Genomic DNA, 27,485 nt, shown 5'->3' with positions numbered 1-27,485 from the left:
TGTGTCTTAATGTTTTGTTAAAAATCTTTATACACAAATAACATAGTAGAGATGTTCAGGCTTTTTATTAGCGCTGCTTTGGAAATCACAGCATGACTGAATTTCTTGAAATTCCAGGAATTATCATATTTTTACTTTTTTTTTTTTCTTATGTTGAAATTACTCAGTCTGGTATTTCTTTCTTCCTCTTTGGCTGAATTTTGCCTCTTAACTTTCTCCAAGTATCTTCTTATTGCTGGGTCTTAGACTCAGGGCCCTTACATTAATCCAATTTATAAAGAGGACTGCTTGATACTTCCGAAGTTCAAAAGTGATTATATAAAAATCAACAGGAGATGGCTTTTCTGCACTCTTAGAGTGTAGCACGTGAAACTAAGACCTCATCTGTGCTAGAGGTATGTAACACAAAGGCCCAGAACATTCACATGCAGGCTGCTAAACCCACCAGGGTAGCAGTTATATGCCAATTAATAATCCATTAGATCTTTGGCAATAGGTTTCAGCAGGACCCTAAACCCAGAGCTTTGATCCAAGACCTAGTGACAGCACAGCAAAGAAAGCTCAGTTGAGTCATTTCTCGCCGTAGCGCACAGGTAACCATGAGCTTTCCCAAGCAGTCACTGCACCTCAGTGTGCAAGTGCAGGGCTGAGGACACAGCCAGTGCTCCTGAGTCAACAAGACAGCAAAGTTAAACACGTGCCAGTAGCCCGAGTGGCACAAGGATGCTGCAAATGCCAAGAGCTTTTACAAACCCCAGACCAAATGAGTTGGGGCCTTGTCAGATGCAACAGCTGTTTACCACAGTCCTATTCAGATCATCACTTGTAATCACCACCCCAGATCCCTTGTAGTTCCTTTTGTGAGCACCATCAGGCTGTCTTAACTGCCTAACTGTTGCATCATATTCAGTTTATCTATACAAAAGAGAGATCAGTAAGACAAATATATACAAAATGCGGGAAACAGAAATAGACGAAACAACTGCAGCAGGTTAGTAACTCTTTGCTAAATAGGAAAATACTGTCCCTTACGTCACGGGAAACTTGTGATGACAACTTTCATGGAACTGGGAACTTGAACTAGGATCCCTTTTTAGTAATACAGCCTAGCAGAAGTGGCAAAATTTAAGGCTAATCCACCTTACATGCCTTCCCCATCAGAATCTTGGCCCACTACACCGTGACCAACTCCATCAGATTTTCCAGAATATCCTTCTCCTGTAGAGTACGTATGATATTATGACCCAAAGAGTTGTTGCAGTAAGGTTTTGAGTCAAGTGCTCTGCGTGGGATTGACTGTCTTGCATCTTCCACTTAAAAGGGAAATAGTTTTCAAATACTTCATGTCCAATGTAGACTAGAATTGAGTTCATTCCTGAAAGTAAGCACAGGTCATACCATCAGAAAGAACACATATGAGCTTGCTTCGCAGTAAGCAGGCAGAGGTACACCAGGCTCGTAAAATGGAGTGGCAATGACGCAACAACAGCTAATCGCAGCAGCTAATCGCTTTGCCACCACTCTCCTCCTGTCCTGACTTCCCTTATTACTAAATTTTGATCATTAATCTTTCTTGCCCCCAAGATGCTATGCATGGTACTTTAGTCTTGAGAGATTTTTGCCTTCTCCCAAAGTTTTTTGACAAGAAATACGGATAACCTAGGTGCTAAATTCAAAATACAACCAAACCAGTACTCCAACAATTTTATTGACAAAAATAATTGCAGTTAAATAACTTGTCTTCAGAGTGACTGAGTGCCAACCTATTTGGCCAGATCTGTTGCAGTTACCAACAAATGCTCACTGTGCTTCAAAGTTCTGCGATTTCTGGTAAGAGATAAAGATACCATTGTCATCACCCCACTCATCTTCCCATTCCCTTCAGGGCACCTCGTTCTAAATCCTAACTCTTAAGGGAAGTGCAGAAAACATAATAGGATAATATCCGTCCAAAAAGAAGTGGAAGTAATAGGCTTTCTGTTGTGATTTTACTGACCTGGATAGAAAAATGGAGCACCCGACCACAGTTTCTTGACATCCACAAGGTAATATATCAGCAATAAGAGGATGAAGGCAAAGCAGCTCATGGTTGTCACATACGATATTGACCTACACGTATTTTAGAAGAAATTTTAAAAGGTTATTTAGAGCAGAGTATAAGAAAGGAAAAAAAAACAGTCTCCTAGATAAAATAATACTTCATAAAATCATACTAAGAGCTGTATCGCTTTGCTTACCATAGGTTCTTGTTTATGGGAATGAAGCCTTCATCTTTAGAACATTTTGTCAAGGCAGCAGAAATAATTCCCTGAAATCACAGAATCACAGAATCGTTTAGGTTGGAAGGGACCTCTGGAGATCATCTAGTCCAACCTCCCTGTTCAAGCAGGGTCACCTAGAGCATATGGCCCAGGATCACATCCAGACGGCTTTTGAATATCTCCAGCGAAGGAGACTCCACCACCTCTCTGGGCAACCTGTTCCAATGCTCTGTCACCCTCACAGTGAAGAAGTTTTTTCTCAGGTTCAGATCAATGGTTCAAATGGTATGTTGTTGAAGTTTATGTAACAACAGCAACATGTTTCAGAAACAGAAAGTTTGTGTCACGTTAAAAAAAAATGAAAGCGTTGCCTAGTGATACTTAAGCTACACTAGTTTAGCAAAGTAACTATCTGACTTACCATTACTATGCTCCATATAAAGAATCGACTCATAATTTGTTTGTGCTGGTCTTTGTAAAACAAGATAATTTTTCCCGCCTAATATAAAAAGAATATGAAAATCAATTAGTGTCCAGAAATGTCATAGCAGGCCAGATGATATATTTCCCACTGGCTACCTGTGTTAGGACACAGAATACCAGTAGGGTTTCTATGACTTAACAAAGCAGCTGGAAGGTTCAAAATGGGAACTCTTCTCAGAGAATGGCCACAGATGGGAAAAACATAAAAATGCAACCCACTTAGCAAGAGAAGTACATCTAGTCTCCTTTCCCTACTACATTAATACTGAGGAACGGGACAAGCAACTTTGTTACTTTTCACATGAAGCCACTCAAGCTCCATCTCTTATTCCTTCGTAGGGATTGCATGAAGTACAATGCGATGTTGACTGTCGAACCAACCCAAATGGCTTCGCCATGGCAGCATGTAGCACCCTGGCCTGCGTGTGAAGGTGAGCACAGCCATAGCGTTGGTGCAAGACAGCCAGCACTGTGTCTGAAAGTCAGCAATGAGGAACATCTATGGTTAAGACCTTCAAAACCATGTTTAAAATTAGGCTGTCAAGTCTCTGCCTCTCTTAGCCTTATTTTCAGAAATGCACAGCCAGGCTGTTCTCAGCATCAACTCAATCTTACAACAAGCAAAGTAAGTTTGTAGGTGGCCGTTTTGAGAGCTTGTTGTGTCTAACCCTTACAAAAATTGAGAATAGGACTTGGAAGTATCTAACTCAAATTACTACCAGGTTAGATTCCAGTTCTCTGACGCTCACTTCAGGCTGAGCTGGCCTGAAAGCATTGCTCTTGAAAATATTTTGTTAGATCTGGTGTGGCTACTGCCATAAACACAAAAAACAAGCTGCCTCCCCACCTCCAAGATAGCTTCAAATCTCCTCATTAAACACACAGCCAGTAAAAAGAAAAAAAAGAGGTACCTGCAGTCCCAGAAATGCCATAACAATGGTATTTATGGTTCCCAGGATCCCTTCAGGATCATACGGCACTTTTGTTTGGTAAAGCACCTTAGAGAGAGAACAGTTATTACCAGGTATGCAAGCAACCAGTCTCCTTTCTTTTCCATTCCCCTCTGCAGTCAACATGCCGTTCCTAAGCCCCCACTGACAGCTGTGTTCAGTGCTCGCCTGCAGCTTCATACTACAAACCAAAAGCTATTTACACTTGACGAGGGATGCTGATATATATGCTTTTCTCCGAGAAGCAAACGATCAATGTAACCAGCTGCTCCTCCAGTGCAGTTAGGATACTTTCCAAAATCACCAATGCCCCCAGGACCAAGATAGCCCCTAGGACAGAAACAAACAGGTTACAGCACTAAGCATTGCTACGCTCCACCTGCAGAGTAGGTGGCCCACCGGCCCAGAAATGCTAGACATGTTCCCTGGCCAGTGGCACACAGCATAACACAGGCCCTACGTGACAGCTGGATGGTGAACTCCCTGTTTTGAACATCCCAAATGCTATGAGCAGCCCGATGATGATGGGACAAGCAATTCCAGGAACCTAAAGTGACAATCCAGTTCAGCCCTGGCTACCCAGCCAGCTGCTCCGCCTGCTCTGCAGGTGCTCATCCCACGCGGGGACAAAGACAGAGACTGCAATGATACGGAGATGGTCCTATGTTACAAACACAGACCTCAGGAAATTGTAAGCCTCCTCTTTAGCTAGAAAGAATGTCACCTTTCTAACCCCAGCTATTTTGTACCAAAGTAAAGAAAGGTTTTTCATGTGATAAATGCTTCCCTTGACCCTGCTAGCATAAAAGCTTTTGCCCTCACTCTTTCCCTAGGACTAAGGTCTACAGATGCTGGAACATATTTTCTACGCAGTAGGAAAAAACAACCTGATGCCCCATAGAAAGCATTCTGAGCGCAATGTCTTACCTGGGGCAACCTGGCACTGGTAACAAAAAGGTCAGGCAGAGCCAAATCACTTCTAATGTCAAAATGAAAATCCACTGTGGCCAGTAGGAGAGAATATCCTGCAGAGCAGGACATGGCATCTCCTGCATGAGACAGAGGGAGGAGGAAACATATTAGCTGGCAAGTAAAAGCCATGCCCTGGGGGACATCCTGTACTTCCTGACAGGCTGTTCCCCAGATACAGGAGGGAGCTGTTGGCATTGGATTTTACACTGGACCTTTCATCTTAACAAACAATTTCCAGACACTCAAGTTACTTAGGGGAAAAACAAAACAAAAGCCCGCAATGTTTCTGAGCTTGGAAAAAGTCAAAAGGAATTTTGATTCACGAGTAGAACAAAAGCCTTTTGGGAAAACAGACTCCAGAAAAGCCAAAAAGCAGTATTACTTTCCCCTGCTGTGAAAAGCCATCGCCAAAGTTAACTGGACAAAATAGAGGCCACAGGACTTGGCACAGTCCTGTCCCTGGACTTGGCCTTTCCCTGGGTTCCCTTGGTGGGAGGAAAAAAAAAAAAAAAAAGCATCAAAAGTGCCTGGGAATGCCTGCTTCTGAGCACTGTCAGAACGGATCAGTGAAATCTTCAATACGAAGCTAGATGCGATAACATGCTGACTGGGACACAGAAGGCTGCACATTCTCTGCGGTCTTCATAATCCTTGACAAAGATCAGTTGCAGCCTAGCCTGGTCTGTGATTTGGCAGATGGGCCAATTATGTGGGATGCCCTCCGCAGTGGTGTGACAGCCCCACGGGACACAAAATTACATTGGCATATCACCAGCACCAGACACGAGGTCACACTGCATGACACATCAGGGAAGATGGCACATGTTTTCTCATTGTTTCTCTTGCGTTCTCTGTTCTCAAACAGCAGCAAAAGCTCTAGGACTATGTACTCCAGTATCACTTGCCATCTCCCCCCATAACTCACCATCACACTCTCAGCCCCAGCTCTTGTAAACAGAAGTTCGAGAGCAGCAACTACGAGGTATGCGAATCCCAGTCTCTGGAGCACCCCAGGAATGCGCAGATTATCCCAGGACACTATGGAAGACGCACACAATGAGAAAGAGGAGCAAACATAGGTGCCTCTGTAAATATGAAAGCTACAATTCTTCAGCGAGAGCTGAGACCTAACATACCTGCAGGTACCTGAGACACCCCCACTTTGCCACCCCACTTTCTGTAAATCATAACTGTGGGAAAGCCACCACTATGAGGATATACAGTAGCTGGCACAGTGGTCATACAGAAAGAGTTGTGCGGTCAGTCTTATATGGATGGGATGCCTTTTAAAAGCACTGCTTCAGTTCAACGTTTATTAAAACATAATAGAGAAACAAACTGGCCTGTGTTAGCCGACCAGCTGCCTCTGACGTTCAGACCTGACGCACCTATGGGAAATTCAGCAGCGCAGATCTGAGCAGCTCATCATTACAAGCACTCTACAGGATACCATCGGACTGTACCCTTCCAAATGATCCATAGAGCAATGCTGACACTACCTTGTCTCATACACCCAGCCCAGGTGGCAGGAGCAACAATCAGAGAAACACAAGCAAGAGAGCAAGCGCCACTCACGTGGTCCGAGGCAGTAATTGGGATTCACAACTATGATTCCCAGCAAGATTAGCAGAAAACTCCTCCAGAGGATCTTCCCGAGCAGCTTCTTCTTGGAACTTCCCCATCTCAGCATGGAGCTCAGAGACAATGATACTGATGTCCCCATGATGAACACAAACCTAGAGAAGAGAGCAGTTTGGAAATGGAGCTGACCGATGTCTCATCTGACATCTCATCACACACGTGCAAGACGGCAAACAGCAATGCGGTGTAACAGAATATCCCAAACTGGCTCAACAGAAATCGAGGTGCGCTGAGTGAAATCAGACAACTTGTTTCCACTGATTGCTAGGAATTCACAGCCAAGCATGCATCACGGGGCCCTTTACACACCCTTCACTGGTCAGTTGGAGAGAGAAAGTTCAGAAAAGTAATTGCATTTTGGTCTTTTTGCAGTAATATATATGCTACCAAAAAAATAAAGAGTTCTCAGATTTAAGTTTTCATCTTCAGAGGAGTAGAGTACAAGCTGCAAAGCTGCGATCCAAGTTCAGGTCTGACCTGCTCCTCCTCCATATCTGGAATACAAGAGCGGCTCGACTAGATTAGGCTCACAGTCCATCTCAGTCCAACTCCCACCTCCAGAAGTAACCAGAACGAGTGCATACTTCAGAGAAGCACGTTAGGGGCGGATGTGATACCTGCTTCCCCATAGAACTGTTCTCCCTGGTTACAAAGAGATTAGTTTATCCAAAATTCCCTCGGGTGTTTTAACTCTAGATACTGTTATTATCCATACACATCACCAGTCCAGCTTTGAAACTTGCCAGGCTAACTGTCTTTAATAAAATAGTGTGGCAGAGAGTTCCACAGGAATATTGCACTTCCGTTGGAAGTGTGGCCCTCTCTCACAGTTCTGGGGCTCTCACGTCCTTTGTGTGGGGGAAGAAGGAAGGATGCGGAGCTGCCGGAAGCACTCTGCTCTTCTACTAGTTCATAAGGACCGTGCTGTCATCTAGAAGGAGTAATTCCCATTAAACGTTTAACACAAATTCACTCCTCCAAATCCCTTCCCCCATGGATGTGAGGGGCATGCAGTGATCACCTTGCAACCCTTAGTACAACCATCAGTCACAGAATCACAGAATCACAGAATGGCCGAGGTTGGAAGGGACCTCTGGAGATCATCTAGTCCAACCCCCCCGCTCAAACAGGGTCATCTAGAGCACATTGCACAGGATCGCGTCCAGGTGGGTTTTGAATATCTCCAGGGAAGGAGACTCCACAGCCTCTCTGGGCAACCTCTTCCAACGCTCAGTCACCCTCACAGTCAGCACAAGAGCTATTCTTCAGGAAGACTTACCATGGAAAAACCAGATCTGCCACTGTTAATCCTACAAAGAAATAAGAAAGAACATGTTATTTGCCTCATAACTCCCCTAAAACGTTAGCAATGTTATTGTTGAGTTTCCAGAGGAATTGCAGGCTGCTTGCAGATTTCTGATAGCCCAAAATCTAAAATACATCACAAGCAGAACTTATAAACAGCTAATTATCTTGCTTCACGGCTTTTCGATTCTTCAGACACAGGGTCAAAACTGATAGCTGTGTCTGGGCAGATTTCAGGGATGGGATCCTTGCTGTTCTCCACTAGGGTAACATGGTGCTCTACCCCTTTAATAGTGGCTTGCCAACTGAGGCTATTATGATTGCACAGCATTGGGCACCATGGCTTGACCGTGGTACTAGACCCTGTCACAGTCATTATACAAGACAGAAAAGTTAAAGATATGACAATGTGTCACAAATAAAAAGGTTATACACAGTTTGTGATTTGAAACCATCCCACGCGTGCGTGAAAAGAAGCACTATATAGTGCTTCTCCTACTAGCCGATGGTCCAGACACCGTGCTGATGCAAAATGGAACAGCTTCCTGGCCTTCAGCTGAGCCACAGCTCTTTGCACCAACTGCAGTCCTAACCATATCTAGATACTGCTATTGAATAACTGTCTCAGCTGTACTTTACCATTCCAGCTCTCATGTTTGAAGAACCAGTATTTTCCTCCTCCATAGTTAACAAACACCATAATTATAAGAGAGAGCCTATAAAGACAACAAACACACACAGAAAGTACCACATGTCAATGAAATACATATGTATGAGCGCAGAGTTCATGCTTACCCTATTAAAACATTTCTAACTGTAAATCTGGTTTATTTTACTTTTAAAACAAGATTATGTACAAGGCTTCCAGCTTTGCTTCCCGGGAGGCAGCATTTCAAAGATCAGAGGTACTGGTGAACCAAAGTAAGCTCCTTCACATAGCATGTTCACACTGAGAAAGAGGTTGTTCCTTCCCACCTTCCACTGCAACTTTAATGCTTCCTCAGATGAGCTCAACTTCAAAGTGTTTCAGAAAATCCAGGAATTAAAACCCTGATTATCTTCCTAGTAAAACAGACACCCCCCACCCCGAACTCTTCATCTTCTACATAAACCTATACATTGTCAAACCACCTTTGGAAAATCTGATTCCCCTTGGAAATGCAGCTCTTGGGGAAAGTCTCTGCTCACCCTCGGAATGTGTCCAGGGAACGTAGCCGCTGCTGAGAGATGGCACTCCACAAATGCTGTGAGGGATCGCTGCTAAGGGAGTCCACTCCATTTGGGGACCCGAGCTCCTTAGGGAACAAACCAGACACATGAAGGGGAAGTGAGTAGCTGCACCAACTGCCTAGGGAACAGATGACAGCAAACTAAGGCTTAGGTTCCTGCAAACTTTCAAACACAACTTACTGTGTTTGTGTCTGTTCTCCCCATCTTCTCTTCCTTTTGCTTCCCCACTTGCTATTTTTCACCCCTTCATGGCTCAACCACGTTGCAATCAACTTTCATGTCAGAAAAATGCAGATGTTTCACACTCCCCCTTTGACCACAGTGGAAACAATAGTCCAGTGTAAAGAGCCTCTCCTGAACGCTCAGGAGAGCTGGGCTCAATCTAAATCAGCCACAGACTTGCTGTTACTTCGATTGCTGCTTTACAACAGAGCTGAGCAAATCCAGCTGCTGACTCTGATGAAAAGGATCAGTCCCATCCCATCCCATCAGCACTTGTCTGACAGCACAGAGAGACTGATTACAAAGCTAAACTGGCAGGAAAAAAGAAGAAACTCCGTTTAAAAACAGGAGTGGCTTCTTCCTTGTCTAGTTCCCTAAATCGCTCCAATCAGCTCCAGTGACAGTATAAAGAAGGGGACACTGCTGCAAAATAGCTACAAACAGCTACAAAAATCACTGAGGAGCTCTGCTCGCAGCCCTTTCAATTCCAGTCAGGTTCTGACCTCCTAAACGTGAAGCCCAGATGGCGATGACCTTGCTATCTTCCTGTAGAAAACATGGCACATACACAGAAATGCCAGCTCTAGGGCTGCTAGAGAAATCCTGCCTCAAGTGCAGATCCCGTAAGACTCCTATTGTGCTGCAAGCAGACACGAAAGCTGGCATTACTTCCCTTCTCTTACGCTGCTTGTGTCAGAACGGGACAATATTTTCAGTGAGATGTTTCCTTCAGTGGAACTAAACAGGGCAGAAAGCTGGATGTTCAAGACTTGCAAGAGTTCTGCTGGGAATCCATTAAACTTGCATGGAAACCCAGTCTAGTGCTCTCCATTGACAAAAAATTGGCTGTCTGACCTCAGTGAAGATTTGCCAAGGGGAACACTTGCCAAGGGGAGCAAGACCAGTAATTAATGAGCTCCAAAACGCCACGGTGGTGTGACTCACCGTGAGGTGGAAACATTACAGACTGCAAATTAAGGATACTGTGGCCACTCACGGAATTAATCAGACGATCAGTTTCTCTCGGATTCAGTTTCTTGTAAACCCAATTCCTGACTGGATGAATTCTGAAAATTAGTAACAGTTAAAAAAAGTACCTCATAACCAATTTCATCTTAATATCAACTATTTAGCAGTATAAATCAAAAGCTGAGACAGCCCCTATTTCTGTTTTCCCAGGTCACACACACTATGCAGTACCTGCAGCCCCAGTTAAGTCCAGTTCTGTTACTACACTGCCCTACACTACAGGCTCAGGTTTGGGGGCTTTATTCTTGGGTTGTTTATAGGCAGGGACAACTCATCTCATCCAGCACACAGGATGGAAGACTGCATACGTTAAATATGCTTGAAGTCTCACTGACTTCTATTGCTGATTCAGGGCTAGGCCCATGAAGAAGTCAAGGAAGGGTGAGGCAGGGTGGTGAGCTTACAGTGGATGTCAGCTGCTCTGCAGCAAATGCTCTATGCACAAGCTTACGCGGCTGTAAAATATTCCTCAATAGAAATTTCATCACTCGGCTTTTATTCTCACACGGACAGCTACCACAGCTTAACTTGTGCATAGCAGCCTGGTAATGGGAGAGGACCTGCCAGCAGGGCTCCAGCGGGACTCCGAAGCACTACCACGCTACAAGAAGAGCTTTTAAACCAGCCGCCCCATTTCACGTGTACCCATTTCAGGCGTTACAATACTGCTCACTTACTTCATGAAAAGGCGTCCAACAATCACGATAGCAAGGATCCCCATGTAAACCAGGAACGCAAACAGAATAGCTACATGATAGAGAGAAGACGACAACTCTGTACCTGATTTAACAAAGCCGTTCAGCAGCCTGGGTCTGGCCGCATGAGATATGAACACAACAACCAACCCAACCCACCATTCGTCACACCACCTCCTCCGCACAATACATAGCCACAGCCTGAGTCCCACAGAAAAGAAAAGAAAACAAAAATAGGCTAGTTTTGAAGTGCAGCTCAGTGACTGCAGAGCTCAGCATTAGCAAAGCAAAATAAACTGCACTGCACCACAAGGCAATGGTGAAGAAAGAGCCGATGACGAAGAAACGCGAGAGATTTAGAAATGGCCTCAGTGCAAAGAGGAGAGGTAATACGCCAAGCTAGCAAGCATGGAGGATATTTCTTTACAGTCAGAGAATTGGAAGGATTGGAGAATAAGCTAATAAAAAGAATGGAAAAGATGTTGATCATCGTTTCAAACAGCCCTGGAAAACAGACAAACAAAAAAAGCAAGACAACAGGTTTAAAACTAAAAAAAAAAATCCAAACACTGCACAAATTGTTTCCATTTTGTGGGAGAAGCAAGACAAGAGAGAAGAAGCGGGAGGGTCCTGTGTACATATATATACATGCAGGGAAACAGGAGCTAGCTACTAAAATGTCTCCTTCCAGACACATATCCACTGATGTTTCTGGACTAATCCCTGCTCCAAAGAGGCTGCGCTCTCCAGTATCTCCTGTGAGAGGCCTGATCCTGGTCAGAGCCTCACTATGAAGGGTGTGAAACATAAGGAGGTAACAAGCTGCGAGAGAAGAGAAGCAGGCCCACGACACATCTTCAGCACAGCACAACTGGCTGCAGGGGCTTTTAGGAAGCCAGTTTTGCCGGGAGACACGCAAATTGTCGAATGAAAGGGGAAAATAGAGCATTACATACGGAGGTAGCTGTTGATAGGGCCTTCGTTGATGATTAGGTCACAAGAAACGGTTTGGGTGCTTCTACTTAGGGTCTTTACCTCGAGGGAGTAATTGCCAAATTCTCCAAAATGATAATGAATCCTGCAAAGGATAAAGGAAATGAAACTTGCTGAGCACATCACTGCTACGCGCAGGTACCACAGCAGCATTTGGGGACTCGAAGCCTGAACGCTTGTAGGAAAAGCACGCTGAAAACTCGGCCTAAGGGAGTGACGTAGCAAGGAGCTACCTGGTCCCACCTTTGCCAAGGTCACCCTCCCCAAGCCGAGCACGCATGCGGTTTGCCCGCAAGCCCTCCTATATCACCTGTCTGCTTGAACTGCAGCTTCTGTGCAAGAGAAACTAGGCACAGGTGGACGCGCATGCTGGCACAACATGTACCGTGTTGGCTCCTGCTTGCGCCTAGAACCTTTCGGCACAATTATAACATGAGCCGTAGTTAGAGCAGTGTGAGGAAGACTGACTTCTGGGCCTAAACAGTCAGGAAAAAGGGGGTGATGAGCAGGCAGTAATTCCTAGGTGCATAGCGGGAGGAAAAAAAAACAAAACAAAAACCAAAACCAACCAAATATAGCAGGCAGCTATCCTAGCGTTACCCAGGGATGAGCCACGTACGTGCAGAGCTCTCTGTCTCCTGAAAAGCCATCGAGCAGCAGGGTGAGCGGATGCTGGGTGTCCACGGCCACCGTCACCGTGCTCGGTTTTCTCAGGCTCTCGTTCCTTGCCGGGATGAAGGCCAGAAACTGATAGGAGCACTAGGAAAGAAGAGAGCCAAGTTGAGGGCCCGGAAAACGCAGCGGGAGCCGACAGCACCACCCACGGCGGGCTGCTCTCTGGTGATTTAAAAGGAAAAGAGGATCCTGCTGAGCGACCCATGGAAACAGTAAAAAGCGAAGACTTCCGCAGGTGGGAGCGGGTAGCCCGGCACCGTAAAGCCGAAGTGGGGAAAGGCGGCGATTCCACCGGGAAGGGGATATAAGCGCCGAAGCGGCGGGGCAGAGCCGGGCGGCGCCGGCGCTCACCTGGTGGCAGGCGGCGGAGGCGGCCGAGAGCCGCAGGCCCTGGCCGGGCAGCGCGTTGCGGACGAGCAGCAGCGCCTGGTCCATGCGGCCCCGCGGCGGCCCCGCGGGGGGCGCGGCGGCCCGCGGACCCTCGCCGGGCGCCTGCGGCGGGCCCGGCGCCAGCAGCGCGCCGCCCAGCGCCGCCGCCACCACCACCGCCGCCGCCGCCGCCGCCGCCATGGCGCCGCGCTCCGCCCCTGCCTGCAGGGGCCGGGCCGGGCCTGGCCGAGGCGGCGGCGGCGGCGGCACCGCTCCGGGAAGTACGCTCACCCTCCCGCCCACCCCTCCCCCTCCCCTCCCCTCCACCCTTCGTGATTTTCCCTCGCAACGCCCGGCCGCGGCGCCTCCTTCCTGCCGGCTCCCCTCCTCCTTCTGCAGCGCCGAGGGCCCCTGTGCAAAGAGCCCTGCGCGCGGCGTGAGCGCCGTGTTGGGAAACCACAGCCAGATGTTGAGGCAGCTGCCAAACTCCCAGCTGCTTTTCACATCCGCTCTGGGCACCGGGTCGTGGAGTTTCTCGTAGATCAGGCTCTCCGCTCGAGGTTATGGTGTCTGCAAGGCAATGGTATAGCCTGCAATGGAAAAGCCCCGCAGACATCCATCCCTGGGCATCTCCTGCCCAGAAAGACTTCTCCTGCTAACTCTTGCCTGTGTCTTTTACAGAGAATGTAGAAGGCAGTGCCATGGAAAAGAAATCGCACTTCATTAAAAGAGAGTTTCTGCAAAGGGAGGTACCTTTGGTCTTGCTGGGGCTGCTGCTTGTGACCGTCCTGCTCCTTAATGGCCTTCTCTATCTGTACCTCAACAATTTTTACGGCTCTTCTGGACGTGCTGATACGGACCCCAGCCTCTGCCCTTTTGGGTACTTCAAATTAGGAACGGCGAAAAATTGCTCCCCATGGCTGTCCTGTGAAGCCATAAATAAGGAAGTAAGGAAACTCAAATGTGTTGGTGAAGGAGCTGTGAAAAAGGTGAGTTTGGTTTTCCTTTCTTTCCCCACCCCGTGGAAAAACTCGTAAGCATAACAGCTTGCAATATTAGCTGGCTGATTAATGTCTATACTGCTGTTAAGATCCCCACAGCAGCTAGTTGCTGTAGACATCCAGAGGACTATGGCTACTGGTAAGCTATGCCAAAGAGGTAGGACAGCGGGTCCTGGGGCCAATTTCTACCTCGCTTGCACCCAATGGCATCCAGCTACGCCAGCAAAATCACGGGGCTGGGTGAAGTGCTTGTGGGGCGTGATGCAATCATGACAGATAAAGACTGGCTGATACAAACTGGGTGGGATGAAATCCTTTGATCATTTAATCCATCTGTAGTGCCCATTCCAAAGAAAAACTGAAGAAATTGTGATCTACTGCATGCTGTAATTACAACATCTGTAAGCCCAGGTATGTGGGGCCTACCTAAAGGCTTCATGCTGTCGTAATGCTGTCATGTGTTAACACAGGACTGTGCCCAGTAACTGTAATTGGAGAAGGCTCCACATGTCTTAGGCGTCTCTTGCATGTTCTCAGGTCTTTCTTTCTGAGTGGAAGGAAAACAAAGTGGTCCTTTCACAGCTCACCAACTCAGAGCTGCAGGAGGACTTTCTCCACGGACTGAAGATGCTGAAAGCACTACAAAGCAAGCACGTTGTCCGCCTGCTTGGCTACTGTGAGAAGCAGTTCACAATACTCACCGAGTACCATCCTCTAGGCTCCCTGAGGGGCCTGAATGAAACTCTGCACACGCCTAAGTACAAGGGCTTGAACACCTGGCATCGCAGGTTCACGCTTGCTATAGACTACGTGAGCATCATTCGTTTCCTGCACAGCAGTCCCTTGGGCACCTTAGTGATGTGTGACTCTAATGACCTGGACAAGGTGCTCTCTCAGTATCTCCTCACAAGTGACTTTCGCATCCTGGTGAATGATTTGGATGCTTTGCCGCTTGTGAACAGGAGTGCTGGCGTCCTGGTGAAGTGCGGTCATCGGGAGCTCCAGGGTGAGTTTGTAGCGCCTGAGCAGCGTTGGCCCCACGGAGAAGAGGTGCCATTTGATGATGATCTCATGCCCCCCTATGATGAGAAAACAGACATATGGAAAATCCCCGATGTCTCCAATTTTTTCTTGGGCCATGTAGAAGGGAGTGACATTGTGCGACTGCATTTGTTTGACATCCATGCAGCGTGTAAGAAGAAGGACCCAGCTGAAAGGCCTTCTGCCCAAGAGGTCTTAGACACCTACAGGAAAGTTTTGACTCTGCTTATTCGGGAGGCTGCCATGCCTGGTACCAGGGAAATGTTGTAGAGAATCATGGGACGAACATTGGACTGAAGTTGGTGTCCTTCCTATTTATTTAGCTTGCCTGAAGACTATAATGGAGCAAGCTCTCTATCCCCCAAACTGAAAAGATAAGAACCACCAAACCTGTACTTTTGTCTTTTGACTAAAAAAAAATTCCACCCAATGTTGGGAGCTGTGTGAGTTTCCCATTAACATGTTTTATCTATCATTGGAAGAGGGGGGGGAAGAAGAGAAATGAAGTTGCGTGGATGTGGTGGGTTTTCTGGGTTTTCCTCAAAACCCAGGAAACTATATTTTTAAAAAAAGTCCATTTTTACCAGGAAAGAATTTGAAAGCAAAAAGAAATGTTGACCCACTTGAAATGACTGTCAGAGGCCTGGAGAGCGGAGACTGACCCAAGCCCCACTGAGAGCTCTTTACAAGCTCTGTGCTGATTTCAGCAGCTGCCCTCTCTCAATGAGAAGGTCTTTGGCGTATCACCTAACCACACAGTCCTCACTCACCTCTCCAGGGAGCCAAAGCAGCGGTCAGTCAGAAATGAATATCTCAGTTCACCTCCGATTTTGGTGAGCCATGACTTCTGTGGACTAGGTCCTTGAAATACCTACGAGCCTGCCTGTGACAACTGTCACGTGGTCTTGACTTGAGTGGTAATTTGTAAGTAGAGAAGAAGTACACTGTCCTTTCTGTTGAGGAGCTTGTGCTAATGTTCCCCTTCATCCAAACAAGTCATGTTACGACTGAGAACGTGCTGTCAACTTTTATACATTAAGTTCAAATACATGTGTATTCTGCTGGTACTAAAATTTTATTATAGATAGGAAAACTTTCCTGCAAATGACTAAATATATACCTGATTCCGTAGAACTCCAGCAGGAGCGCTTTGAAGGTTGCTCATTAGAGCTTTCATTTTCCTGCAGCTGGTTTATTTTCTTAAACTAGCTGATTCTGCCACTTCCCAGTTGTGCGGTCTTAGCCAGAAGACTTCTTCCTGGCAGCCCTTCTGCTCAGGTTGTCAGGACGCGAAGCTCAGAAGTCAGGGTCTCAAAAGAGACTAGTGATTATGGGTGCTTCCTGTTTGATTGGACTTTGACTCAAATCCCCTTAAAGAAGCTTGATGAAAAAAACAAGTGCTCTGTTTGCCCCATTTATTAATAGGGTTAACCAGAGTTCTACAGTTCCAGCATGAATCCAGGCTGTGTAACAGCTGGAAAAGTATTTGGATATAGTCAAGTTCTGAAGGGCTAAGAGTCAGATCCTTTGCATGAACCCCCAGCAGCATCTTGTTACATCTTGTTAGCCTTTATGTATACTTGAAAGAAATACCGGCATCTGATGGCTGTGAAGTAAACACAGCATTTGTCTTTTATGAGAGTAGAAAGGACAAATAAGAACTTGCCAAACTTCATTTCCTGGCCTCTTGGTTAAGACAAGCTTCTGCTTGGATTCTTGCTCTGTTGTGTACTACTGCACCTTGCAAGCATCCATATTAATTTCACAAAACAAACAAATAAGTGGGGACAAATTCTGGTTCTGAATAATTATGTTGCATTGGAGATGTCTTTGTTCCTGGATGAAATAGGTACAAATTAAAAAGATGGTGTCTCACTAAACGTTCAGCCTGAGCTTTGGATCCTCTGCAAGTCTCTTCCCCTTTCCTTCCCACTCAGCTTCTGTGTTGTCCAGCCTTGTATTTCAGCAATGAATAAATTACATTTTTTCTCAACAGAGCATTATGGAGCTTGCAAAAATTCCTTTTTTGTTGGATGTTGTTCCTATCCCTGTGGAAACACTAGATGGCAGCATAAAAATCAGTTTAGCTTTAGTTATGAGCAGTTACACAGTCTTGCATGACTAAACATGACATAACATCCCATAACATCCTCATAGGCAAGCTCAGGAAGTGGATGAGTGGACGGTGAGGTGGATTGAAAACTGGCGGAATGGCACAGCTCAGGGGGTTGTGATCAGTGGCGCAGAGTCTAGTTGGAGGCCTGTAGCTAGCGGTGTCCCCCAGGGGTCAGTACTGGGTCCAATCTTGTTTAACTTATTCATCCATGACCTGAATGAAGGGACGGGGTGCAACCTCAGCAAGGTCTGAGGCCTCACCTGGAGCACTGAGTCCAGTTCTGGGCTCCCCAGGACAAGAGAGACATGGAGCTCCTGGAGCGAGTCCAGTGCAGGGCTACGAAGAGGATGAAGGGACTGGAGCATCTCTCCTCTGAAGAAAGGCTGAGAGAGCTGGGCCTGTTCAGCCTGGAGAAGAGAAGGCTCAGGGGGGATCCGATCAGTGTGTATAAGTGTCTGAAGGGAAGGTGTCAAGAGGATGGGGCCAGACTCTTCTCCGTGGTGCCCAGCGACAGGACAAGAGGCAACGGGCACAAACTGCAACACAGGAAGGTCTGTCTGAACATGAGGAAAAACCTCTTTCCTGTGAGGGTGACAGGAACAGGTTGCCCGGAGAGGTTGTGGAGTCTCCTTCCTTGGAGATATTCAGAAGCTGTCTGGACACAATCCTGTGCAATGCGCTTTAGGTGACCCTGTTTGAGCACCTCCCCTATGACTTGTTCATTGTAGTCATGTATTTTACCTTCTCTTTTAATCTTGACCTGGTCCAACCTCAAACAAGTTCCAGTGTCATCACCCTCCAGCCTTTCAGTAGTCAGAAGAGTTTGCAATCTCCCCTTCTTTCTATTCTTCCCAGCTACACCCTTCCACATCTTAACACTGTCCTTCCCTCATTTCCAGTTCTTTTCTCCAACAGCTCTTTCCCCCAAATGGAGCACAGGCAGGGCTTCATGGAGCAGGAGAGAGAGGCAGTATAGTCCTATATGCAGTTGCCTCCCCTCTTCCCAAGTCTCTCTCCTGGCCATTCCAGTTCTCATCATCAATGACAACCTCAGATAAACGTTTGGGGGCTTTGCTGCCTCAGTATGAACAGCTCTTACATGACTGGTGGAAAATGTCAAAGGATGAAGATCAGGAAGAAGCCTGTTGCAGAGGGAGACCCACAGCCCCTCTCTCCTCGTCTGCTCCCTGGCCCTCTCTAAGGATGATGTCCCACCTGCCTCTGGAGTTGGTGGAGGTGACCATCCTTGCCATGACCACTGCCATGGCTCTGCCTACTCTCAAAAACTGCTTTTGGGTCTTCATCTCAAGCTTAAATCAAGGGCCCCACAATCCCTGCCCTCTCCCATGACAGATGCTTCTCCTGGAATGGTTATTGCCAGGCTTCCTACTGCATCTCTGCTCCTCTCCCCTCACCCAAAAAGTCCCAACAAAGGAGCTGGTCCCAGAGAGAGAGGCCACGGAGGGGATAGGACTGCCACTGGTGCTCTTCTCCTGCAGGAAGCTTCAGAGGAGGCTCCCCAAGCCACCTGGGGTAGCCAGTGTCAAGGTAGAGCTGGCCTCAGTGACCACAAGGCTTGTGGTGACAAGGGAATTTTGCTGCCATTGTTGAGACAAAGGCCTGGGGTCTGGCCCCTTGCTCAGGGAGAGGACAACCCTTTCCCCCAGGCCAGTGATCCCCTGAGCCACCTTGCCCTTCCCTCCCAGGTTGTGCCCTGTCTGCTGTCCCTGCAGCAACCCATCAATGCCTCCTGTCCTCCCTATCCAGCCAGCTGGAGAAAGAGCCAAAGCAAAGGCTGTCTCCTAAACTCAGAAAAGAGCTCCCAGACTGCAACCCCCTGGGGCACTGCTGTGCCTGGAGCAGTTGGGGAGGCAAGGAGACATAGGACATGTCAGCTGAGCCTGCTGACAGTCTGCCTGTGGGTGCCAGCTGTGTCAGGGCACCCAAGTCCACTATTGGTATAGGCTCTGTCAGCTCTACCCCTGTTCTTGTGCAGTTGCCAGCCACCAGAACAAATTCCTGCCAGACTTCCCCCAAAAGGTTTAGGCCATATCAGGTATGGTTTGTACCACAGGATACAGAGTGGAAACAGACTGTCTCACAGTAGGGTAGGGGTTCAGTCTGAACCCACTGCCCCTTCCTTTTCCTTCCCAGGATCATCCAAGGAATTGTCAAACTTATGCTGTTTCTCTTCCCAAATTGCCTGAGAAAGTGTCAAGTCATGCTCTGTTGCTGCCAGTAGGTTTCTAAGTAGCTAAAGTCTGATGTAGCATGTTTCTTTTTTTGTGCTGTATGTTTTAAATTACAACCTAAACACAGTCCCATAATCCTAAACCCTCTACAGGTGAGCAGCCTTTCTGGCAACTCATCTGTATGTTTGACTCTATTAGACATGAAAAGTATTGTACACATATCCACATTGGCTGCTATGTCGATCTGGATAAATGCTGAGCAACTAGAATGGACATAGCCTATTTAATTTAACAGAGGCTTTTTTTTTTTTCTTTTTTTGAGGGATACTTTTAAAGTCCATGGTATTCTGTATTTAATGGAGCGGTAACTATTAAATGTATCAGAAGTTTAGAGTACCACACAAACTTTTTGAAATTCTACCACAGTTCTAAAACAATATTTTCCTTTAGTGCCACATAAACAAAACATCAGATTATTATCTCTGAGAAACAGAGGCAGTGCTGTTTGCAAAATATAATTGTGAGATATCTGGCAGAACTCGCAACTGTAAACCGATTCTATCATTATGACTGTAATATCTTACCAACAGTTGAGAGTCCCTGGGAACAAGAAAAAAGTGGTTCTGAAGTTCTTCTAGCATGATATAATGTGTAGAGTTGCAGAGTTCATCCAAATAAATTATATGTTAGATGGTATTTTTCAAAAAAAGGAAAAGGATTTTATGGTTTTCTTTTAATTGAAATACTATATACTTGAGATGACCACATGATTTCCAATAATTGTCAGTGTTCTGAAGTCTATAATCCAGGGCTTATCAGGATTAAATGTTGAATACATTTACATTACAGTGATTTTTATTTCTCAGCGATTTTTGATTCTGCTCTGGGTAACTCAAAATCCATTAAAAATTATATGTATTTATAGACACACACACACTTATAAATTTAAATAAAGCTTCAGATATTCTTTGGCCATAATTTTCAAAAGAAAGAGCTTAATGTCAGATTCCAGCGTTCACATTCTGGACGTGAAGTAACTGGATTTTCAAAGCTGTTAAATACTCATCAGTCAAACTCATAGTAGCTGGTGGGTGCTAAGGACTTTTAGAAAGTGATTTTTTTTTTTTCTTTTAGAGCTGGCAGACCCATTTCAGCAATGCTCTTGATAAATCTATGTGACTAAAGCATATGCTTTTATTAAGTACATACTAGATTTCTCTGTGGAATGATCAAGGTTCCCACTTTTGAAAAAGATTCTTTTTTTAATTAAATCACACAGCTACATATTTGTTTCCCTAAGAACTGGTTCCTGCAAGGGGTTGTGTCCAACTCACAGCTGAAAATTCCCCAAGCTTATTCAGTACTGTGCAGTGCTGAAAATCTAGCCATTAAGCTTGAGTCCACATTAGCTACATTTTGCCAGAAGACCTTATGCCAATGCTGTGTGTTATTATTATGTATTATTTGTTTGGTGCCTACATGCTTTGGTCACAGGCCAGGATCCCAGAGGTCAGATGCCATTCAGACATAGCACAAAATGACAGCCCTTTCCCCGCCAGCAGCTTTAGTATAAGAAAATAGAAAACAACTGATGTTCTCCTCATGCATTCACAGCACACACCAGCACTGGTTGTCCTGTCCCACCTCATCCAAGCTACCAATAAATAAGCTACACAATTTACATGGACCATGGTTATGCACATAGCTACAACTGCAAGGCCTATCTCTGCTCTGAGTTCAGCAGCATGATCTTGCTGAAGTTGTAGGACCTGGCTCGTGTTCTGATTTAGGTCCATAAGAATGCATTGCTTAATGTGCTACAACTTGACAGTTCCCACACCTTTATTAGTTACAGCCTTCTGACGCATTCCAATTTTGAGATTAGTCTCACTGTTCATGGTCTGTCACCACAAGGAAGTGGGGGAATGGCAATGACTCCCTGCGGAAAGCACCTTCTACATCAGCTCTGCAGAACTGCCTCAGTCAGTCGGCACTGAGGCCCAAGCATAAGCTGGCAACGCTATGAGCGAGCACCCTGCAAAGCAGGCTTGGGCTCCAACAGGGACTGTGCTATCAAGGTGCCTCACTAGGTCTCCAGAGGCTATATCTACATTAAGCTGAGCTGTTTTAATTACCTGTGAACTTTGAAAGAACTTATTTATGATGGGTGGAGGCAGAAGAAAGGATTTAGTGAACAGCCCTCACAGCAGAGCAGAGAGGGCTGGTTACTAAAATAACTGAAATCAGAGCCTGCTTTTTAACCATCCTCCACCTCAGTCTTCTGCTCAGCGATTGTAGTCCCAAAGCACTTCAAACTCAACTGGGAAAGGTCTCACGTGTGTAAAGAAGAGAGCTTAGATTCCCATTTCTGAAGATGTTTAGCAGTGTAAGTCTGAAATAAGAGCTCAAGCCATGTAAGGAAAGGACAATGTTAACCTACGATTACAGTCTGCCAACTCTGGCATTTGAACTAGGTTCCTCCAGAAAGTCATACAAAAGGCCTACTCTACTAGAGCTCCTATTGCTGAAGGCCAGTAAGTGGGAAAAGCCTCCCACAGCCAGTGAGCAATTACCCCTTTTTCCTCACGTTTGCAGGGCTAATACCCTCACAACAGCTCCAAGCATAACGATCCTTCCTACAGTCCAGTGCAACCTAACCCTGTCCTACCTGCAGAATAGCTTAACTTCTGCTAACTTCAGAGAAGTACGTGGGCGAAGGAAATCTCTGTTTGTGCTTCTAGGCTGGGGGTGTGTGGATTATCTGAGCCTTAAATGGAACATGTAATTAACTCAAAAGAAAGTAAGCACCTGCTAAATGAGGCAGAGTCTGTTCCTCTGAGACCGAGGACCGAAAGTTGTGCTTTGTAGATGCGGTCCTTGGTTTCCTCTGGAAGAGCAGCTGGGATTGCAGGTAGGGTACGGGGTGCAGAGTCCTAGGGTGCTCCAGCTCATTCCCTGGTTGTCCAGACTCAAGCTACAGAGTTAACACAAAGAGTGCCTTTAGATATACCTTAAATACATCTTCTCCATACCCAGTACAAGGGAGCCTGATCTCAACTGAGGTCTGTAGGTAGTAGTGAAATAAAAGAACATCCAAGTCACTTGTGCTTATTCTTTCTTTGTACTTTCTTTCACAGAGTTGTAATGCTTTCTTGTCAGGCCTGCTAGGAGAAAAGTTCAATAAAGTAAAACAAAGAGCCTCAATTTACTGAGAAACGGTTTAAAATCCCTGTGAAACTGTGCTAATTAGCTGTCTGGAGTCATGTTTCTTAAGGGATAAACTCGTATTTTCTCTTAGTGGTTTCCATAGTTCTGTGACTGGGTGCCATTCTGATTTAATGATCAGGAATTATATCCAACCGATGTTCTTCAGCTCTTCTTTCCCACACTATGTGGGGAGCTTTTCTCACGACAACAGTGCCTTTTATTTTTGGATATTCCCATTTTCACTTATCTCCTATCCCTTCATGCCCTAATCTGAGGCCTCTTGAAATGAATCTGTTCCACAGCATGGAAACAGGGTGACTTGGCATGTCTTGCATTCAAAAAATAGCTACCGAAAGGATAAAGTTCTCCTAGTCAGGTTGGACACTGCAAAGGGCGTGCCATCAGAGAGCAGTGTCTAGACTCCCTCCTCTAATGAGTAAGGGGACAGAGGCACCTCCTCAGCACAGGAGGGCTAGCTCATTCTCAATGTTTAAAATTGGTTAGACAGCTCATGCCCTGAAAGCTGTTTTTTCCATTGTCTTCTAACGGATGTTGAGAACAAATAATTCCAATATACACCCTATCGATGTGTACAGCAAAAGGGGATAAACTGTACTTATAATGTCTACGCTTCGATCGTTCTAATACCTGAAACATTTGGTGAAAGGAAGCATCAGGGCCAGACATGGATAGGAAGAAGGGGTGAGAGGAGAAAGGGCAGCACACCTGAAAGCGTTCTAATACCTGAAACATTTGGTGAAAGGAAGCATCAGGGCCAGACATGGATAGGAAGAAGGGGTGAGAGGAGAAAGGGCATCTCAAACATGCCACATCAGGCAGCACAAGGAAACCGAGTGCGTATCAGAACATCCTTTGCCTACCTAATCTGTGCCTCAGCGAGCACTTCAGACAACTGTCTAAACCGAAACACTCACTCTGCTCCCCCTCTTCTGCCAAAGCATAATCCTAGAATTGTGCTTTTTGGCATTAGGAATGCACAGGGTATAGCAGTAAGCTCTATTTCCTCAGTAGCCAGTAGCTCCCATTTTGTTACAAAAACAAGAACAAAAAAAAAAAAAGGAGGATTTTTTTGGAAAGAGCTGTTTTGACAATCTATGCTGCAGGATTTAGTTGCACAGGTGGGTGAAGGCACTTTTAATTCCTCACCCACTAGGCTTTCAGAGGAGTTTCCCGAACACGCTCATGTGGCTCCAGACCCCCTGCTTCCCTGGAAAGCTGCCGTACTTTCTCTTCCCCCGTCCCTGTTTACCCACCTCACGATGTTTTCCCTCAGCCTCACGCATGTTTACACCAAAGCATTGTATTTTCCCCTATTCTCCTCCCCCAAGCGACGAGCAGCCTCTCCCAGCGAGGAAACGAGAGCCAGGAGGCCGGGGCCGCGCACCAACCGCCACAGGCTGCGCGCCGCACTCCAGCCGCGGCGCCACACTCCCGCGCGGCCGGGCCCAACGGCTCCCGTGACGTCACTTCCCGGCCGTTGCACCGCCTCTAACGGCCGTCCTCCTCCTATGGCGGCGGCAGCGGCGGCGGGGGGAGTTGCTGGCGGCGGCGGCGGCGGCTCAGCGGCGCTGGGCGACGGCGGCGCCATCGACTACTCGGTGCACGAGGCCTGGAACGAGGCCACCAACGTCTACCTGCTGGTGGTGCTGGCCAGCCTCGCCCTCCTCGTCTACGCGCGACGGTGAGCGGGGCGGAGGGGGTCGGGGGCCGGGCGGGGCGGGCCCGAGGGGGCGGGGCGAGGGCTCCCGCCCGGAAGCAGCCGCGCCGGCCACGTGTACGCGGCTCCGCCGGTGCCGGCTGCTCATCGCCTCACCTCCCTCCCTCCCTCCCTCCTTTCCCAGGAACAAGAGGAGGATCATGCGTATATTCACGCTGCCCCCCGCCGCGGACATGCCGCCCGAGCCTAACTTCTATGACAGCATGAAGAAGATCCGCCTGCGGCAGCAGCTGGAGATGTACTCCATTGGTAAGTGCGTGCCGCCCCCGCTGCGAGGCAAGCGGGGGTCTGGGGGAAATTCGGCCGGAGGAGGTGCCCTGGGCGCTTGGCTACGAGCAGCTGTTGCCAGCCTGCTGGTGGCCTCGACACAGCCCTCGTGCGGTGCGGACTCTGCCCTGAGATGTGTGCAGGGCGTCTGCGGCAGTCCCGGTTGCACGGGGAATACAGAATCAGGGAGCTGCCATATGGTTCTTTTTTTAGCAGTGAAAACGAATCTGATGTTGGCGTCAAAAAAGAACTCCAATTTTGGGGAATGCCTGAATATTAAGTGGAAGTATGTGTACAATTTCAGAGGACTGTCTATGGAATCACTAGTGATTCAGCTTCATTAACTGAAAATACATGAGAATTTTACCATAGCAACAACTGTTTCCCTTCCTCTCTTAATGTTGAAGGTCAGGATGGAGGTAGCGAAGAGCTGCATGGCTCGCAGTTACCATAGGTCCACTTCAGAGAATCACCTGTATTCGCTTCACATCTGCCACACATATAAGCCTAGAGGAAAGATGGGCAAGAAATACTTAATGGTTTAAAACCACCTTTTAAATGTAAAGATTCTTAAACCAGTCCACTGCATTCCATACAAGTAAAAAAGGATGCACTTCCTACAGATGAATGCCCGCTGGCATTCTTGGGTTTTATTTGTTCATGCGCTACTCTTTGATCTTCTTTTGCCTTGCTAACCAGATTAATTTTGAAGTAAATGTAGTTGTTAGTATGTCACCTGTGTACTGTGTGGGAGATGAGTGTTGAGGACTAATGAGTTCTGCAGATCATCTGTAATAGCCCTTCTGTATCTGTAGTCTTTAATTATTTTTTTAATGAAAGGATCTGAATGGAATCATAGTTCCCTGCCATTAATTTACTTAAATCTTGCTATGAGACTACTCTCTGGCCTTTCCAAGGCCGTTTGCTAAAGGATGTGTTCCATGGGTTGACTGAAACTTCCCCATTGTGTAGCTGAGCTTTGAAATTACACTTTCTAATCTTAAGTCTGTTTCTTGATTGTTATCATATTACATGCATGTATACATATATGTGTGCGTATATATATATGTATGTATGTATATTTTTCACATAAATTTAAGTAAAATAATTGGTGCTGATCAATGTTTCTTTTTTTCAGCAAGGAAGTATGAACAGCAGCAGCCACCAAAACAGACTGACAGCGTACAGCTCTCAGTGGAGTGAAATCCACAATTGTACGAATTCAGGATATACTTACAGTGCTGATAACAAGAGTCAGAGTGGGGCCATTTTCAATGCCTTTTAATTGATACATAGCTGAAGGCGAGGAGGAAAAGAAGGAGAATCTCCTAAAAACTTAGTTCTTGGCAGCTTTTCTTTGAGCCTGCTGAATTAAACTGAATGCCCGCTGAAACGTTCAGCACAAAAGTGCCAAGTGTAGGACAGATTTGCTCAGAGAAACCCCTGAGGGAAGAGAAGTACAATCATATCAATGTTTTAAATTATTTCTCTCATTGCCAGCATCTTTGAAACAAACACCTACCCTCTCAGATGATGGTACCCTAGAGAAAGACAGGCAGTAGCTATCTGCTTGGACACTGCTGAATTTGAGGACAGAAATGTGGTTTGGCGTGTTCAGTAAATGTGAATGAAGATACTGTGCCCTTTCTGTACAGTGAAGTTGAACAGGTTTTGAGCACCAGAAATGTCATTGGCAATGCTGCAGAAAGATTAAAATCTCCATATTTATATGGAGATTGCGTATAGAAAACTGTGAACTTGTCATGTAGAAACTTTGAGAACTAAAAAGTACACAGTGGATTTCATGTCTATAGGACAGTTAAAGCACTGTAATTTTGTGGCAAAGGTGATTGATTAGCTTGATGTGGTAAAATTGGTTTAAAGAGTAGGATTGTTTCTGAACATCTGTGGAAACAGAGCCACTAACAGGGAGCATGGCTTATCCAAAAAAGAGGATTACTTTATGGTTTTTTTTTTTTTACTAACTTTACTAAATTACAAAATCATTGATTTTTAGGGAACATTGCAGAAATGACTTCTTGTTTAAAAGCAAGTAATAATGAAATCTAATAATGAAAAGTACTTGATGATGTATCATGGTGTAACTCCTAATGTTATGTGACCTCACTAGGCTGAGTTGTGGACAGAATGCTAAAAAACAGTACAGAGTTGAGAGTATATGCTTAGAAAGATACATATTTCTTTAATTTGTGCTAAAGATGCATGAAGTCTTGGACCAATGGCAAGCAACAGCACCCCAGCTCCATTTCAGTGTTAGGAAACTAATTTGTTCAACAGTTTTTGTTTATTACATTGAAATTGTCAGTGCTTTATTGTCTCTAGACACAGGTAGAGGTTACTGGGAGCTGGTTACAGTTCTCATTTTCTTAGGTGAACTGTGGCTTGTGAGAGGTGGCCCAGCTGAGGACAACGCTTAGTGCTCTAATCCCACAATAATCCTGGAGACAGACTGTAGAAACACAGTAAAGCATGGTCTGGGCACACTGAGCTCTGCAGGAGATTGCTAAGGTAGTTTGCCCCGTGAAAAGGACCTGTTTAGGAAAAGTCTCTTATAATGTAGCGTGCCCTGGTTGAGCTCTGGCCAGGAAGTCTGCCTCTTGTAAAGTGCTGCTTGGTGGGACAGTGGGAAAACAAAAGCTTAATTCAAGAGAACCGAGAGGTAAAGGGAGGAAGTACGTTTTGAAACGGTGACTGGGGAAGAGGAAGACCCTGAAGCAGAACTGCTGAAGGAGCCACGAGTGGCAGTAACCAAATCAACACGGACTTGGGAACCAAGCTTGCTGCTGTGCTGGCTGCTAGGGAATTTTGCCGTTCTGCTGCTGCCTGTTTTCCTCTTGGAATTTGTCACTGTGTCACTCGCTCAGCCGGAGGGTCGCGTCATAGTCTCACACTGGGAGGTTTCCGGTACTTTCCAGTCTCTTTTTTCCTTTCTCGATCACTATGGACCGATGACAACCTCGGTTTTGTACCGTCTCTCTATTTAATAGTGGTTAAGAGCGAAATAAACTGACCTGCCCCCGCGTCTGACTGAGCTCCTTGGGGGAAGCGCCTCGAGGCGGGGTCTCTGGTGGGGCGGT

The 27,485-nt window shown here is 46.3% G+C and overlaps 3 protein-coding genes and 1 long non-coding RNA gene across 11 annotated transcripts; 2 read left to right on the top strand and 2 right to left on the bottom strand.

Moving 5' to 3' along the window:
* Positions 1-38: 38 nt before the first annotated feature.
* On the bottom strand, positions 39-13,026 carry HGSNAT (heparan-alpha-glucosaminide N-acetyltransferase). Of its 2 annotated transcripts, none has more exons than XM_009687288.2 (17): positions 12,808-13,026; positions 12,401-12,540; positions 11,745-11,866; positions 10,771-10,840; positions 10,062-10,131; positions 8,801-8,907; positions 8,252-8,328; positions 7,587-7,617; positions 6,242-6,402; positions 5,592-5,704; positions 4,622-4,743; positions 3,898-4,024; positions 3,656-3,742; positions 2,683-2,760; positions 2,238-2,308; positions 1,997-2,109; positions 39-1,375 (listed from the first exon to the last, which is right to left on the bottom strand). In XM_009687288.2, the coding sequence occupies exons 1-17, from the start codon at positions 13,024-13,026 to the stop codon at positions 1,194-1,196; spliced, it is 1,890 nt and encodes a 629-aa protein (XP_009685583.2). In that variant the 3' UTR covers positions 39-1,193. The 2 variants fall into 2 exon arrangements, with proteins under 2 accessions (XP_009685583.2, XP_068797262.1); XM_068941161.1 differs by lacking the exon at positions 39-1,375 and adding an exon at positions 1,693-1,827 and having other exon boundaries at positions 12,808-12,946.
* On the top strand, positions 12,540-16,864 carry POMK (protein O-mannose kinase). 5 transcript variants are annotated; one of them, XM_009687230.2, is made up of 3 exons: positions 12,540-12,691; positions 13,507-13,814; positions 14,364-16,864. In XM_009687230.2, exons 2-3 carry the CDS (start codon positions 13,527-13,529, stop codon positions 15,135-15,137), a joined length of 1,062 nt encoding a protein of 353 aa, XP_009685525.2. In that variant the 5' UTR covers positions 12,540-12,691; positions 13,507-13,526; the 3' UTR covers positions 15,138-16,864. The 5 variants fall into 5 exon arrangements, with proteins under 5 accessions (XP_009685525.2, XP_068797273.1, XP_009685524.2 ...); XM_068941172.1 differs by having other exon boundaries at positions 12,548-12,691; positions 14,409-16,864; XM_009687229.2 differs by lacking the exon at positions 12,540-12,691 and adding an exon at positions 13,052-13,408.
* Positions 14,528-24,074, bottom strand: LOC138067099 (uncharacterized). 3 transcript variants are annotated; one of them, XR_011140753.1, is made up of 3 exons: positions 23,657-24,074; positions 21,984-22,149; positions 14,528-17,519 (listed from the first exon to the last, which is right to left on the bottom strand). It is a non-coding gene; the product is annotated as an uncharacterized lncRNA (long non-coding RNA). The 3 variants fall into 3 exon arrangements; XR_011140754.1 differs by having other exon boundaries at positions 14,528-17,196; XR_011140755.1 differs by having other exon boundaries at positions 14,528-16,926.
* Positions 23,657-27,428, top strand: SMIM19 (small integral membrane protein 19). The gene is made up of 3 exons (XM_068941173.1): positions 23,657-24,084; positions 24,245-24,369; positions 25,526-27,428. The coding sequence occupies exons 1-3, from the start codon at positions 23,663-23,665 to the stop codon at positions 25,588-25,590; spliced, it is 612 nt and encodes a 203-aa protein (XP_068797274.1). The 5' UTR covers positions 23,657-23,662; the 3' UTR covers positions 25,591-27,428.
* The last annotated feature ends 57 nt before the right edge of the window (positions 27,429-27,485 follow it).

Source organism: Struthio camelus, chromosome 4, assembly GCF_040807025.1.
Source record: "Struthio camelus isolate bStrCam1 chromosome 4, bStrCam1.hap1, whole genome shotgun sequence".
Classification (NCBI taxonomy): domain Eukaryota; kingdom Metazoa; phylum Chordata; class Aves; order Struthioniformes; family Struthionidae; genus Struthio; species Struthio camelus.
This window is presented reverse-complemented; position numbering and strand designations above follow the sequence as displayed.

Bases quoted from the DNA above. Each gene is read 5' to 3' on its own strand.
- HGSNAT (XM_009687288.2), bottom strand. From the start codon at position 13,026: ATGGCGGCGGCGGCGGCGGCGGCGGTGGTGGTGGCGGCGGCGCTGGGC. The intron at 2,761-3,655 runs GTACCTCTTTTT...TTTTTATATTAG, and splicing joins TGGCATTTCTGGGACTGCAG to GCGGGAAAAATTATCTTGTT. The intron at 2,309-2,682 runs GTAAGTCAGATA...CTGTGATTTCAG, and splicing joins TTATATGGAGCATAGTAATG to GGAATTATTTCTGCTGCCTT.
- POMK (XM_009687230.2), top strand. From the start codon at position 13,527: ATGGAAAAGAAATCGCACTTCATTAAAAGAGAGTTTCTGCAAAGGGAG. The intron at 13,815-14,363 runs GTGAGTTTGGTT...GCATGTTCTCAG, and splicing joins GTGAAGGAGCTGTGAAAAAG to GTCTTTCTTTCTGAGTGGAA.
- SMIM19 (XM_068941173.1), top strand. From the start codon at position 23,663: ATGTTTTCCCTCAGCCTCACGCATGTTTACACCAAAGCATTGTATTTT. The intron at 24,085-24,244 runs GTGAGCGGGGCG...CTCCTTTCCCAG, and splicing joins CTCCTCGTCTACGCGCGACG to GAACAAGAGGAGGATCATGC. The intron at 24,370-25,525 runs GTAAGTGCGTGC...TCTTTTTTTCAG, and splicing joins GCTGGAGATGTACTCCATTG to CAAGGAAGTATGAACAGCAG.